Source organism: Schistosoma haematobium, chromosome ZW, assembly GCF_000699445.3.
Source record: "Schistosoma haematobium chromosome ZW, whole genome shotgun sequence".
Classification (NCBI taxonomy): domain Eukaryota; kingdom Metazoa; phylum Platyhelminthes; class Trematoda; order Strigeidida; family Schistosomatidae; genus Schistosoma; species Schistosoma haematobium.
The window spans coordinates 64,057,637-64,071,661 of NC_067195.1; the positions used below are offsets into that span (position 1 = coordinate 64,057,637).

The 14,025-nt window shown below is 34.9% G+C and overlaps 1 protein-coding gene across 1 annotated transcript in view; it reads left to right on the forward strand.

Annotated features, from left to right (window-relative positions):
- Positions 1-10,751, forward strand: part of TMCO7_2 (transmembrane and coiled-coil domains-containing protein 7) — a 34,086-nt gene extending 23,335 nt beyond the window's left edge. The window contains exons 10-15 of the mRNA XM_012943641.3: positions 808-930; positions 2,276-2,496; positions 4,144-4,402; positions 6,391-6,643; positions 6,935-7,086; positions 9,218-10,751. Coding sequence (XP_012799095.1) covers positions 808-930; positions 2,276-2,496; positions 4,144-4,402; positions 6,391-6,643; positions 6,935-7,086; positions 9,218-9,532 — 1,323 coding nt within the window. The 3' untranslated portion in view covers positions 9,533-10,751. The remainder of the gene's footprint in view (positions 1-807; positions 931-2,275; positions 2,497-4,143; positions 4,403-6,390; positions 6,644-6,934; positions 7,087-9,217) is intronic.
- The last annotated feature ends 3,274 nt before the right edge of the window (positions 10,752-14,025 follow it).

The window sequence follows — 14,025 nt, forward strand, 5'->3', positions numbered from 1 at the left end:
TACTCAAGGTCGAGCAGTTTTTCTCCAGGCAACGGATTCACGCCACCATTACTTACATCCATTCCAGGACGTCGTTCAACTAATTGTGAATAGAAGGTACATGAACATCGTTATATCCCGATAAGCATAATGAATGGTAACTTTTGGGATCCATTTATGGGCCAATACTATGCGTATACCTTTATCGTATAATTGTTAAATAAATAAGCTGTTCATATTCATGTCTCTCTTATTATGATCTTTATATTGACCTATGAACTATTATTATACGATTTACCATTCTTGAATTATGCCCTGTCTATTAATTACTACCTCCCACACTCGCAGCCACATTTGGCCAAATCTTGTACAAATGTTGTTTCCTATTTTATGGTACGGTGTTGTCTGTTTGATTGGTATATAAACCCAGTATGTTTGAAATAAATGATTCATATTGCCGAGGCTGAGATTGGTGTTCTGGACTTAACTGGCTGGGCTAGACACGAAGCACGACCAATCAGGACTCTAGACTGCTCGTACGGGATTTATGCTTCATTGGTCCGATCGATAATTCACTGCTCTCTAATTGGCAGTATCATTACGTATACATTAACAGGGCACACAGGCCACAAATTATAACAAACATGTACGGTTTGATCCTTCTCTCAGTTATGTAATCACCCAGTAATTATAATTCTTTTGAATAATTATTACACGGAAACTAGATTGTGTTACAATCAGTTTACTGATATGGAAATTTTATAATTATTATTTCATGTAAACGCCTTCGGTATTTATTTGTTTTTCTTTTGTGTTCATATATTTTAGGCATTGTTCCATCGTTTCTGTTGTTTACTTCAACATGCTGAAAATCATGAACATGTGGAGTTTTTATATCAAATGTTAAGTCAATTGCTAGGGATCTTAGCATTTTATGCTAATAAACTTGGGGTAAGTATTTCTGTTATTTAGATTTTATGCTCGTATTAAGTCTATTACACACAGTTCATATGGCAATAAATTTTTTCCGCCTGATTTGTAAGATTAATCACTTTGACGTGCAATGTTCACTCTTCTTGTACACAGCCCCAACCGGCTTTTCAAGAAAAAAGACGGGGGATCAGAAAGGAAGTCTTTTGGCTAAACTAAATTATTTGCGTGATCATATATATGTATACCTCTTCTGTTAAATCCTAGTGAATATTAAATTACGGGTAACTTCTGAGAACTCTTACTGAACTAATATTATATATATTCCAATTGTGTAACTGTTCAGTAACTAGATTGTATATATCTATATTCCTTTTATTATAAGCTTTATTTTGACATATAGACTATTATACGATTTACTGTTCTTGAGTTATGCCAAGTCTATTAATTACAGTGCTCCATAATCACGGCCACTTTTTTGCTTGATCTTGTACAAATGTTATTTCTTATTTTATGGTGTGATGTGGTCTGTTTGGCTGGTATGTAAACCAAGTATGTTTGAAATAAATGATTCGCTTAGTGAAAGCTGGTGTTGTGGACTTAACTTGAATGGCTGGGAAGACAGGGTACCAATAAGGATGCTATGCTATTCATACCGATCGAACGTCATTGGTTTGGTACAGTGTTAAGATTGTATAAGTCGTATTTTGGTTGGTGAATAAATCACGTGATATTTAATAGGCCTCAAACCACACCTTCGAAAACTGAGCCACCAATAATTTATACCTCATCCTTTAGGAATGAAAGCCATTTCATGACCAATTACATGCACTTATCATCCATGTTGTAAACTTCACTTAAATATGCTTACACATTTCAGCTCGTTTTTCTAATTACAAATCTATATACTTGTTTTTGAGTCATACTGTATGAAGCTTAGTGATAATATACAAATCTCTGTACTGAATAAAACTGGTTTTACTTCAAAACTATCATCCGTTGATTGAAAATTGAGTTCTTTAACGACATTCACAGCTGCATTTGAATATCCTTATAGATCTCAATTAAAATGAAAAGTGTTGTTAAATATCACCAATATGACAACACCCATATACATGAATTACTTATTCTTAAGGTATTCCATGTAGTAATTCAGAGATATCGTACTTCAATAAACTAATAATTGTGGTAAATATTCAGAGAACTATTTACGTAATGTCAATTACCTTACTAACTGTACTTTTTCTATGATATATATTTATGTTGTTAAATTCTTATCGCTAATATTTTAATTCGATATTTTGCACACCTTTGTTTATTGACTTCAGAAATTTTTAATTTCTTGTATATGCATTTTAAACAATAGTCTACTAGAGATAATGAAATAATAACTGCTCGAGATGAATTCAGTCGTTTATTGCCAATTTTAAATAAGTTGGAACTTGTTATCAACTCTATATCACACTCAATGGGCAATTCAACTTTAAATCTTCTAAAATGCATTAAAGTTACATTAGCCACACGTGGAGCTATTCCTTGTCATGATTCTTTTTCAACTACGTCTGTAAATAATTTGTATTTTACCAAGTGAGTTTCAGTATTCTAATAGAATCACTATTAAGAACCTGTTTAAAGTCATATTGATAGGCTTTCCGTCCAAATTTCAGTTATTGGAAGAACTTTACGATTGTATTCATTATAAGTTGTAGCAAAAAATGATATTTACTTATTTATTTAGATGATTTCTCAAATTTATTACTTACATGACAGTTTCACACTTCAGTCTCACTTCCCAACGATAATGATGAAATCTTGATTGTTCTATTCTAATTAAAATTACCTCTTGAGATGTTCCAATTTTGGAAACAATAATGATTGGTCTTTATATGGACTGAAATATTTATAAAACGTAGATTGTGTTACAGTGATGTGTTTATCTTCAGTCAGGGAATTTGGTTCCGATGTTGTAACTTGAATCTTGATACGCGATTGGTGATGCTAAGGAGATGGTGAACACCCGCGATTATCCTTCAACACCATGTCACTGATGCTTTTAACTCAACTTTCAACTATTAAGGAAAAAAAGCATAGGTTAGAAAGAATAGATCTTTTTTGAAAAAGATATTTTATATACATATACCCTTTTCAGTGATTATTTATTATATTTAAATAACTATGACCTAAGTCCAGGAAAGATTACGTTAGAAAGTCCTGGTCGGCAGCCTATGATCCACGAGGGGTAACTGGCGTAAGTAATTATGAACTTAACAAATCTCATTCTGTACACATTAAAACTGAGTGAAATAATTGTCAGAATATCATGAAATATTTGATAACAGAGTTTTACCGAATTCAATCAAATGTCTAAGTGAATGATTATCATACTGGATCAATCAATAGTCTTACTCTTGATTGACTTTCTAACAATGGAAGGTGTAAAATCAAATGATATTTCTTAATCCATCAATAAGGTTGTACTATCGTCTTATTCTTTGTATTCTAGTAAAGGTAATAAAATGTTACACTTGTAATACTCCAGTGCTGGAGATCCCCACATGTTTCATGAACCAGTTAAACTGTGGGCATAATGACAAGAAAGAGTTTTAAGGGTTGGCTATTGTCACTTCCAAATTATGGGTTAAACGTCATGAAAATTTTTATGAACCTCTTTTTCATACTTGATTGCAGTAGAATGTAGTATTAACTGGTTTAATTTAACTTGGTAGCTTTATTTCTTTCAGTATGCACACGTATGTCTACTTGAAGATAAGCTTTGTTTAGTGTCAGGTGTTAGTGAAAACGAGCCTCGTATTTGTCAGTGATGTTTAGTTCATTAAAGCTTATTCTATTGAAATGTATGTTTAGGTTCTAAATAATGGCTTTTGGCTTCAAGGGCTATTAAGCTTGTATAATACATGAAAGCAATTCGAACACAGCTGAATTTGATTAAACTGAAAATCTCTTACGTAGTAAATCCATGGCGCTTCTATATAATTACCACTGTGTATTCGAAAAGACAACTATGCAGTTTTATCTACTGTGGGACTTTGATAGTTATCAAGTTTCTGTTGTCTTGGGATAAGAACTGTTGGTAACTTAAATGTTCTCATTTGATTGGTCACTTAGTCTCACAACTGAATTTAGTCATGTGCTGCCTTAATAAAATCAGTAAAATTTTTAAAAGTTTTAGTTAAAAGTTTACTGTAAAACATTGAATTTTTTTATTCACCTTAGATGTAATTTTGACAAAGCAAAAGCTGAAACCCATCAATCAGAATGTCCTCAAAAAATTATTGAAGAAGTTACTATCTCCAACCCCCAGAATGTGCAGCAATCTGTTTGCAGTCAGCTAGAGGATCCAACTTTGAAAAAGATTTTCGAAGAATTACATGATCCTTTGATTCCTGTCCAAGGTCATGCATTGATTGTACTTAGTCGATTGTTGGAATCCAGAGATTCATGTATTTGGGGCCATGAAAAACTCATATTTGAAGTGAGTTTCTTTAAACTTCATCTTTATCGTTTGATGTAGCTACACTAACCACTTATACAAAGTCCTCGGGTGAAATAAAAAGCTTTCAGGTGATACAATCTTTTGAAACGAAAGTGGTTTTCTAAAATCCCGAATTTAAATTCTGAAAACCCTTATTACTTTAAGACAAAATGATGATTTTGAATTTCATTACTATGTGACGTTATTCTAGAAATTCTATCGATAAATCATGTCGTAATCTTTCGGTTTGTATAGAGCATCTTTTCTACAGTTATTTTAAATTTGGTTCGATTTACCAACTCTGAACCACATTAGTTTTGTGGGGTTCGATAGTGCTTGTTGTACCTTCAAGACGAACATGTTCTTGGATTTTAGTGTTTACCTGTATAATTACACCATTTGTTATGGGAGCTGTTGTATTGCTCAGTCAGACTATCGATTTATTCGCCCATATTTCCCTTAAGATTAGTAACCTTTGTGTCTAATAACACAACAAACTTCTCTTAACCAATGGCTCAGTTATCGTAAACAGTTACAGTGTAATGAATGAAGTTCTGAGTAGCAAGCTGATTTATTGTATTATGCGAAATCACACACCGCATTTGTGGAATATGAAAACAATACACTAAGTATATTATTTGCCGATCTTCCGCGAGTTGTCCCTTACAAACTCCATTGTTTTTTCATTCCTGTTTTTATTTCGATTACTCCCTGTTTTCCTTTCTCTTCAGTTTCCTCTCCTATCCGTTAGAAGTCTACTCTCAATGACTGATAAATACTGCTTATATCTGTCCGTACAAGTAGTACACACCGCCATGTGCACCTTGTGATCGGAAGACGAAGACAGCAAGTCGATGGATCCTTTACTGTACTTTATTCACCTACCAGTCAAAACTGATACAATAATCTACCTCAATTACCTGAGTGCACAGCAAAGGAAACAAGAAATTACAGTATATATGCAACTCAGTCATGAGTGATACTAAAACTAAGCAAATATCTAGAGTAGTAGGATGAAAGCTTACAGTACGAAAATACAAAAATACAACGATCCGAGCGGCTCACAATTACGCAGTGAAGATATAAATAATATTTTTCCTTAGGCTAGTTCTGACAGTTCAATCCTTCTCAAATCCTCTTCCATGAAACTGTACTACTCAAGTATCTGAACCTAATTAAATGGAGGAGGACTCTAATCCGTTAGTTGCAAATCGAGTGGTTTTAATAACTCAACCTCGGCATTTATTATTGCGTACCTTTAAAACTATCTGTCCAATTTTAAATCTCCCTCTTGTTTGTGCACTCACACATATGTGTGTATACACATACTACTAAAACTTTACTATTTTCGATTTATCATGTTACACTTGGTAATAAACTGATTTAGTTATTTGTGATTTTTAGCACCGTTTAGTGTACTGCTGTTGATTACAAGATTATAAATTATTCCAATTGCTCTAAATAACTAAATAAAACAGGATTAAACAGTTAACTCAATTGTTCTTGCAATAAATTTTATGTTATTTCGTAAATAAACTCAGTTACGCACTAACATTCGGTTTTTAAGTCACAACTAAGTGGTCTGTATCTCTTTTCTTTACCTATAATAATTTCTCATAGGTAATTTTAATGCTTCACTTTGTTTATTCATACATAAATTACAGATATTATTGCGATTATTTGGTTACTGTTTTCATAATTCATTACATACTGACATGTAATTCTGGTAATTAAATGAATTAGGGAGGTGTTTACTGATTGGATCATTAAGTCTATAGCCTTTGGTATTGTAATCGCCAAGGTAATTCGATCAGAGCCCTTTTTGGTTGTTAAAGTCATTCATCTTGAAGCTAACCTACGGTGAGAACATCTTGATCATCATAAAAAATATAAATAATGACGTACAATCCTTACATTTGATTTTTGTTTGCTTGATGTGATTCCCAATTTTCTACCGTTTATTTTTTTCAAATATTTTGTTAATCTAGGTTTTAACTAAATATTTGTCACATACAGATAGTTATATTTATTTGAATGCGATTCGATGCCTATCAGCTATGGGCTGTATGTTAACGGACAAAGTATTAAATCTACTGTTAAATCAATTCACTAAGTGTATGCAGACTACCAATAAACCAGCAAATCCTATTGGTACCACTGTCACTAGTACTGCTGGCGATTATGATATTGAATATAAATTGAAATTAGCTGAATCTATAATGCGTGTTTTGTCGAATTTAGGTAATCTTTTTATTGTTATTTACGAAAATAATTCATTATAAATTATAGGTTAATTGTTTTGTTTTTCTTCGAATAAATTTAACTTTGTTTACGTGTGTGTTTTACAAATTATTATCTTTGATAATTTTCAACACAACTGTCTTGTTGGAATTTGAACCAAGACAGAATTTTATCAAACTATAGTGTTTCTATGTTTTTGTCTTCCATTCATCATATAAACTTTAATGCATTAAATATGTCTCGGGCTAAATCTTCACAAAAAGAAATTAATATTTGTATTGATATTTTAAGGTGAAATGGCACCAAAGTATCGAACAGAGGTGTTTAACTCTTTTGTCATGGGATCCAAGTCATCTGAAGAGTTAATACGAGCAGCTTGTCTTTCAAATATTGCTGAGCTTGTTCGATTGTTAAAATATTCTGTTCAACCAATCATTTATGAGGTGAGTGGTTTCTATCTTATTATCTCTGATAATCAGCTTATCATGAATCGAAATATTTTTACTAGTCAATGATTTGAGTGATTTTAAAACTGCATATTCAGTCATATAATATTACTTGTAATTAGGTGAAACAAGAACAATATACGTAACTTCATAAATTGTGCATTGAGTGATCAGTATTTTAAGTGAATACAGATGGATATTTAAGCGAAAGTTTTAAAAGTATTACTTCTTCGATGTGGCGAATACCTCTATCTATTCATAAGTAAGTAGTGTATCGATAGCACAATCCCCATAGAATTTCGAATTCAAATTATTTTTGCTTCTCGCCGTTTGGTGTCATACTAACCTACCATGCGAATAGATCAACATTTACACCATAACTGTTATCTCATCTATGACATCCTCATTAATATTCGTACTCTTCTCATAAAATGTCCTCTGTTTATTCTAAAACAGTTCGTCGCTCTGTGGTGAAAATTCGAATGTAAGTAGGTTTTTCCGATCTCTAAGAAGGTAATTGTAATCACCAGCTTAACATCAATTAAATGAACCATAAGTTTATGTACACCTGTTTCGCTCTTACACGGCCTCAGAAATCAGATGAACATGATTTTCAGATTTCGCAACAATTATGATACTATCAACTGTATAATTAATTTCCTGTAATGTAACTTTGATTCAATATCCTAATTCGGATGTATAGTGGCAAATCTCCTCATTGGAACACTCAACTTGATGAAAGCTCTTGATATTTTATCACAGACTGTTTTCAATAAGTTTGACATTTTAAAAAGTTGTTATTATTACTCTTGAGATATTTTATAATTATTTTATTGAGAAATGAAGGCGTTTCGGTGATATCGTTTTCTTGAGTTGTATAGTCGTATTTCTAAGTAACTTTTTACATATTGTGATCCATAATAAAATAGAGAAATATTGCAAAATTATCAGTATGGGAACTTGTGGAGGTCGTAGTATTTTAACAATTGAATTTACGAGTCGATCGAAGCTAGACTACCATAGAAAACCTGGAAGCACTGGACGGTCGTTCCATGCTAGTATGGGGCTCCTCAGTAGTTCACATCCACGATCCCGCACTTGGGACTCGAACCCATGATCCTCACTCTCGCGCGAACGCCCAACCTCTAGACTACTGACCCGGCACCAAACGCTGTTATTGTCTAACTTCAGCTGTTAAAATATTACAGAATGGACATAGATAGCTAGATGTGTTTAGGGATCGAGTGTAAAAGTTTATAAAAATTAAGTGTTCCTGCATAATTTAGTGTAGTCAAAGATTACAAAATGAGGTCAAGTATTGAGTAGAATAGTTTTTAAATGAAAGGGTTATTTCGAAGTAATTAAAGGTACTGAAGGTTTCCGATTATTGAACGAAATGGAGGCTGAATCATTTAAAAAAGTGATCAAAGGTTACGAAAAAATGAAGTTATGTAACGGTGTCATATGTATTAGTAAATAATAATCTATATAATAAATGAAAAAGACAGCTGCCCATATTGTAACGAAATTGACTAATGAGATAATAATTAATGTTTATAATTTGTAAAACTAGGAGGGAAGCTATGACCATGAAAAAACAAGGGATTGAACCTAACTCTTTTGTACAAAGAGGTTTGATTCGAAATGACAAATTGTTATATAGTTTCAGCTGTGCACAAATTCCTAGTCCAAATCTCTTTCGAGCTAGTTCTTTTAACTATGTTGATAATCTTGAACCACAATTCTCGTGGTGGCATATGGCCGGAGTTAACCATGTGTTCAAGGATTGAACTGCTGATTTGTTTGCATTCTCATTCAGAAAGCCATTAAAGTTAGCGTTTTGTCTTAGTCTTTCTGGTCAAAAATCATCTGCACTAGCCACGAACCTGCTTCTCTTCTTTATTTTGAGTAAACAAGAATAATAATGATGTTTGGACGTGACTTTTGCTTATTCACTTTTTCTATTCCTCTACTTTAGCTTTATGTATAAATGAAATGAGTAACCATAATTGCTGACGGTTGTCACATGAATACGTTGGATGTTTATTCAGATAAGAAATTCTAAATGTTTTTTACAGTTTCTCCTAGTTTTTTTTTCTATTATTTCTATTTTATTCTGTCCTTACAGATTTTGTTGTTGATCGAATTTCATCTATCTCAAGACGTATCAAATGTAGTTCGTAAAGCTTCAGCATATTTAGCACGCTCTTTATTCTTACCAGAAACTAGTACCACCGAATTACCCCCATGGATTCCATGTGATGTGATTCGTGACCTTCATAGGCTATTGTCAACACGTCGAATCATTGAAAAGGATACATCTGTACAGGAACAAATTGAATCAGCTCTTGCTCAAATAGATTTATGTACACGAAATACTGTGTTTTTAAAACCTGATAGTTCATCTAATCTTGTAAAACAAATACATATTTTAAACCCATAAAGTTATCTCTTACCAAAATATACTTGTTTTCCCCGATTATTTATTTTGGTACGTTATGTAAATTATAGCTTACAGTGAACTAGTCCAACTGCTATTTCGTTTTGTCAGTGTTCACAATTTAAGTGGTTGAGATACAATATTTTACTCATGTAGGTTTTATTGGGATTTGTCACAAACCTACGTTCTCGACTTTATATATATTTTCAGTGAGACTACTTAATTACTTACGCCTGTTACTCACAATGGAGCATATGCCACCGACCAGCATTCTCCAACCCACTCTATCCTGGGCCTTCCTTTCTACTTCTATCCAATTGTTGTTCATTCCTCTCATGTCTGTCTTCATTTCTCGGCGTAATGTGTTCTTTGGTCTTCCTCTTCTCCTTTGGCCTTGAGGATTCCGAGTGAGAGCGTGCCTTATGACGTAGTTGGGTGCTTTCCTTAATGTGTGTCCTATCTACTTCCAGCACTTCTTCCTCCTCTGGAATCTTGTTTTTCCTCTCCCACAGTAGGTAGTATCTGGCCAACGGATCCGAAGTATTTTGCGTATTCAGTTTATGCCTTAGCTTTCTCTGCTTTTGTTCGGCTGATATATTGATTTCTGCCTTCTTATTTCTCCTTTCTTGAATCATATCCAGTGTATCAACAGTGAGCCATTCCTTTTGATGGTGCTTCTTGTGGCCTAGAACCCTTTGCTGAGGGCCATCCTGAATTCGTTGAGTCTGTCAGTATCCCGAAGAAAAGCCGTAATAAACCTTTGTGATGATGTCCGCCCCGTTCTCCAGTGTTTCTTGAGTTTCGATTTGATCTTGGCAACCAGTGAGTGATGATCTGAGGCTATATCAACCCCACTCTTGGTTCTCACATCCCCCATCGTCCTCCTGAACTTCTTGTTGATGCAGATTTGGTTCTGTGTAGTGTGATCCGATGAAGTTCATGAGGCTTTGCGTATGCGTTTATGTGGAAATATAGTGCCGCCTATGATCAGTTTATTGAAGGCATATAGGTTTGCGAATCTCTCACCATTTTCGTTTGTTCCTCCTAGTCAATGTCGTCCCATGATGTCTTCATATCCGGTGTCGTCCAATCCGACTTTGGCATTTAGGTCTCCCATCAGGATGGTCAGGCCGTTCCCTGGACACTTCTCTATGATCGACTGGAACCTCTTATAAACTGGTCTTTATCATCCTCAGTGCCATCATTTGTAGGTGCATAGCACTGGATAACATTCACTGTGATCCCCTCCTTCTTTGTTTTGTAAGATAATTTGATGATCCTAGGTTCATGAAATTCCCATCCTATGAGCACTTTTTGTGTTTCTTTGAACACTATCAGTACAAATACTTGTGTGTGCCAAACATTTCTCCTTGATGGCCGGAGTACAACAGCACTTCTCCCGAAGTTAATCCCTTCTGTCCAGCTTGGATCCAAGGGGTATCATTTATTACGAGGACCATTAAGCTTTTTTTTCTGATTTTCATAACTATTTTATTAGTCCTCCCACATGGTCTGGATTCTGATGTATCTATATTAATTAGCAAACATATATAAAGTACCCCGTTTGATTATTCCTGTTTCTGTACTTACTTTTTCATAAACCTCTACAAAACGACATACTGTTTAATGAAAAAATGAGAGCACTTTTCATTAAAACATATCTAAATATGGAGACTCAGGAAATTTCCTGAGATGATGTTTACTTGACCAGATTGTTCGGACATCCCTGGTGGCAATCACAAATAGCTCGCGAAATGCAAGTAAGTGGTGCGCTCTGTGTGTGTTCGTGTGCATTATCACTGATATCCCCGTTTGTCCTTCAAGATGAGTGCAGTAACAATCCTTGAGATTGTTCCTAGACGTAGGGCAACATTGAACATGCCAAGCGTCCTTGGTTGTCACAGATCGACATACAACCGAAGGTGGAACAACATACGAACCACCTTCATGAAAAAACATAGTCAAGTTGCTGATGAAAGCACGATCTACAGTATTTGTCTTTATCTGTGATCTATTTCGGATTATTAGCAGTTAACACTGAATTTAATTGTAATGAGGATCTGTAAACTGTGATAGCCTCCGGTAGCCACAACAATGAAAGGCCGCTGGATGATAATGGTGCGCGAAAAAAGTGAACGCGTTAATTCATTTCTTATATGATGTAATGACGTTTGCTTGTGTTCGCAAACTTCCTTAAACAGGAAGGAACGGGTCAAAATGGCTTTGGTGAATTTTGTGGCAAATGGCCGTCGAATCATCTAAGATGCCGATCGCCTTCTGAATGCGCTTTGAGATCTTGTTCCTGACTTACCTAGTAGCATCAGAAGTGTCGTGAGGACGTGCACAAGTATCCAACCGAAGTTCATTAGAAGTAAGCTTTACTACCTTCTCGGATTGAAAACCAGTCGGCTAATATATGTTGAACCTTATTTCTATTTTTGTGATCTAGATACTTTGAATTTGAACATTATTTTGGATGTGATTTTTACTTCAAAGAGGTCTAGTCAACATTTATGGACTATAGTAGGATGCATCGTTGTCTCTGGGTTTATTGACGTGATCATTATAGCTGTCCATGGAGGGAACAGTAAACCGGCAGAATCCAAGGAAATATCCGCGGATACCATTTCGGGGCTAAAATAATTGAGAAACGTAGTTCTGCCCATTATTATGTTCAACAACTACATAGCTACCAAACTAGTAACTGTAATATGTGAGCACCTGCTCGTTCAGATTTTAGATACACTGTTAATGACAATGGGAGTGCAGGTTGAGTTAGGCGTGTTGTAGTGGAACATCGCCCTTACGGACAGGCGACCTTTTCATATGGTGAATACACACTGATAATTGACGGTAGTTTTCGTCAGTAGACTCAATACACTCACCATCAAAGCCATTCCAATTTCGGAACACTTGGCATTAATATGATCTGGACTTTCTCTTTAGAACCAATCCACATGCTTTACTTAGGTATGATAAAGAAACTGGTCAATATATTGGTAGCTTTTTTCATGAAAGACTAAGAAACATAAGCAAATACGTAATTAGAGATATAAATAAGTTTATATCAAGCCATGTACTAAGTATTCCTCCCGACTTTCAGTGTAAATGTCGAACATTAGACTTCGCGTTAGTATGGAAAGCGATAGAGCGTCGATTGTTTCTCTTGTATTTAGGCCTCGTAATTCTTTAACATTGTTTACCATAACCTTCGTACCTTACGTTTAAGCGTTTAGCATTAGCGACTTATTCGTCAGCTCATCCAGGATTACATAATAGAGCGATGGGATCGTTCAGAATTGAGTCGCTTAATTTTCTCAAGGAATGTAAGGGGTGTTGTATTGGCATTGGTCCTAACCAGCACGAGATAACTGGGAAAATAGATATCCAAGAATTAATACGGAGAGAAGGTCGACAATGGTGAAGGCGTGAATATTTAATTCGATTAACTTCAATCAGAATACATGGCTCAGTCTTGCAGATGTAGTCATTCTGTATAACTTGTCTTTACTCACATTAAATATACTATTCTTTCTTTAGCTTAGATGTGTTCTTTACAAACGCCGATCGTTATATCGCGGATTTTTACGATACGACGAGTCAGAATAGACAATGATGCAAATTTCACGATTAGGTCTATTATTATAATAGTACTAATAACGAAATAAACCATAATTCTACAATGTAATTGACAGGAAAACAGTTTAAGATGTGCATTTGTTGAAGAACCTGTCCGATGACGTTGGTTCACATTGAGCTTTGGATTCTTTTCCTCATTCTCATTTGAGGTAGATTAAGAAGCCAGTGTTTAGTGATTCCGCTGTAACCAAGCCGAGCAGCTTTATGCAGAGAACATGTGTCTATTAGGCTTCAAGCCAGCATATCGACTACTACGATTCAAACAATCGTTAAGTCAGGCCTAGGGAAACAAGTAATTGTGCTTAGGAATACTAGAATAACTTCATTTAAGCCAGATGATGTTATACTAGCACAAGGAAAGTCTGGCTTTGTAACGGACGTAGGGTAAAATGGGTCAATCAAATCTAGACCTTTCACAGACCTACGTGATTACCTCGATGAACCATTCCCTTTGAGCGACGTAAGAATATTTGTGTGCTCTATGGTTGTTCATGAACATAAATAAGTTTCGATTAAGAATGTTGGCTGTAATTGTATTGTCCTTGATTGTGTTAACAGTGTGGTAGTCGCTCGATTCCAATATACGTTCACGTGAATATATATTTTAATTCTTGCCGACGGTATTTCTTTAAACCATTTCCTTAACTTCTATATACTCTTTAGCTGACTAACAAACAGTTCGCACTTATTGGCGCACCAAGCAGGAGGCAGGTTCTAATTGCAGCTAGAAATTGAATTGTGAGTAGGGAACTTTGTGTCTATCCTAAGGACATTGAGGATTCGCACCTGCAGAACAGTATCCAACCGGATGACAACTGGTTAATCCTGAAGTGCAAGGTCATCCACCACCATGGTGA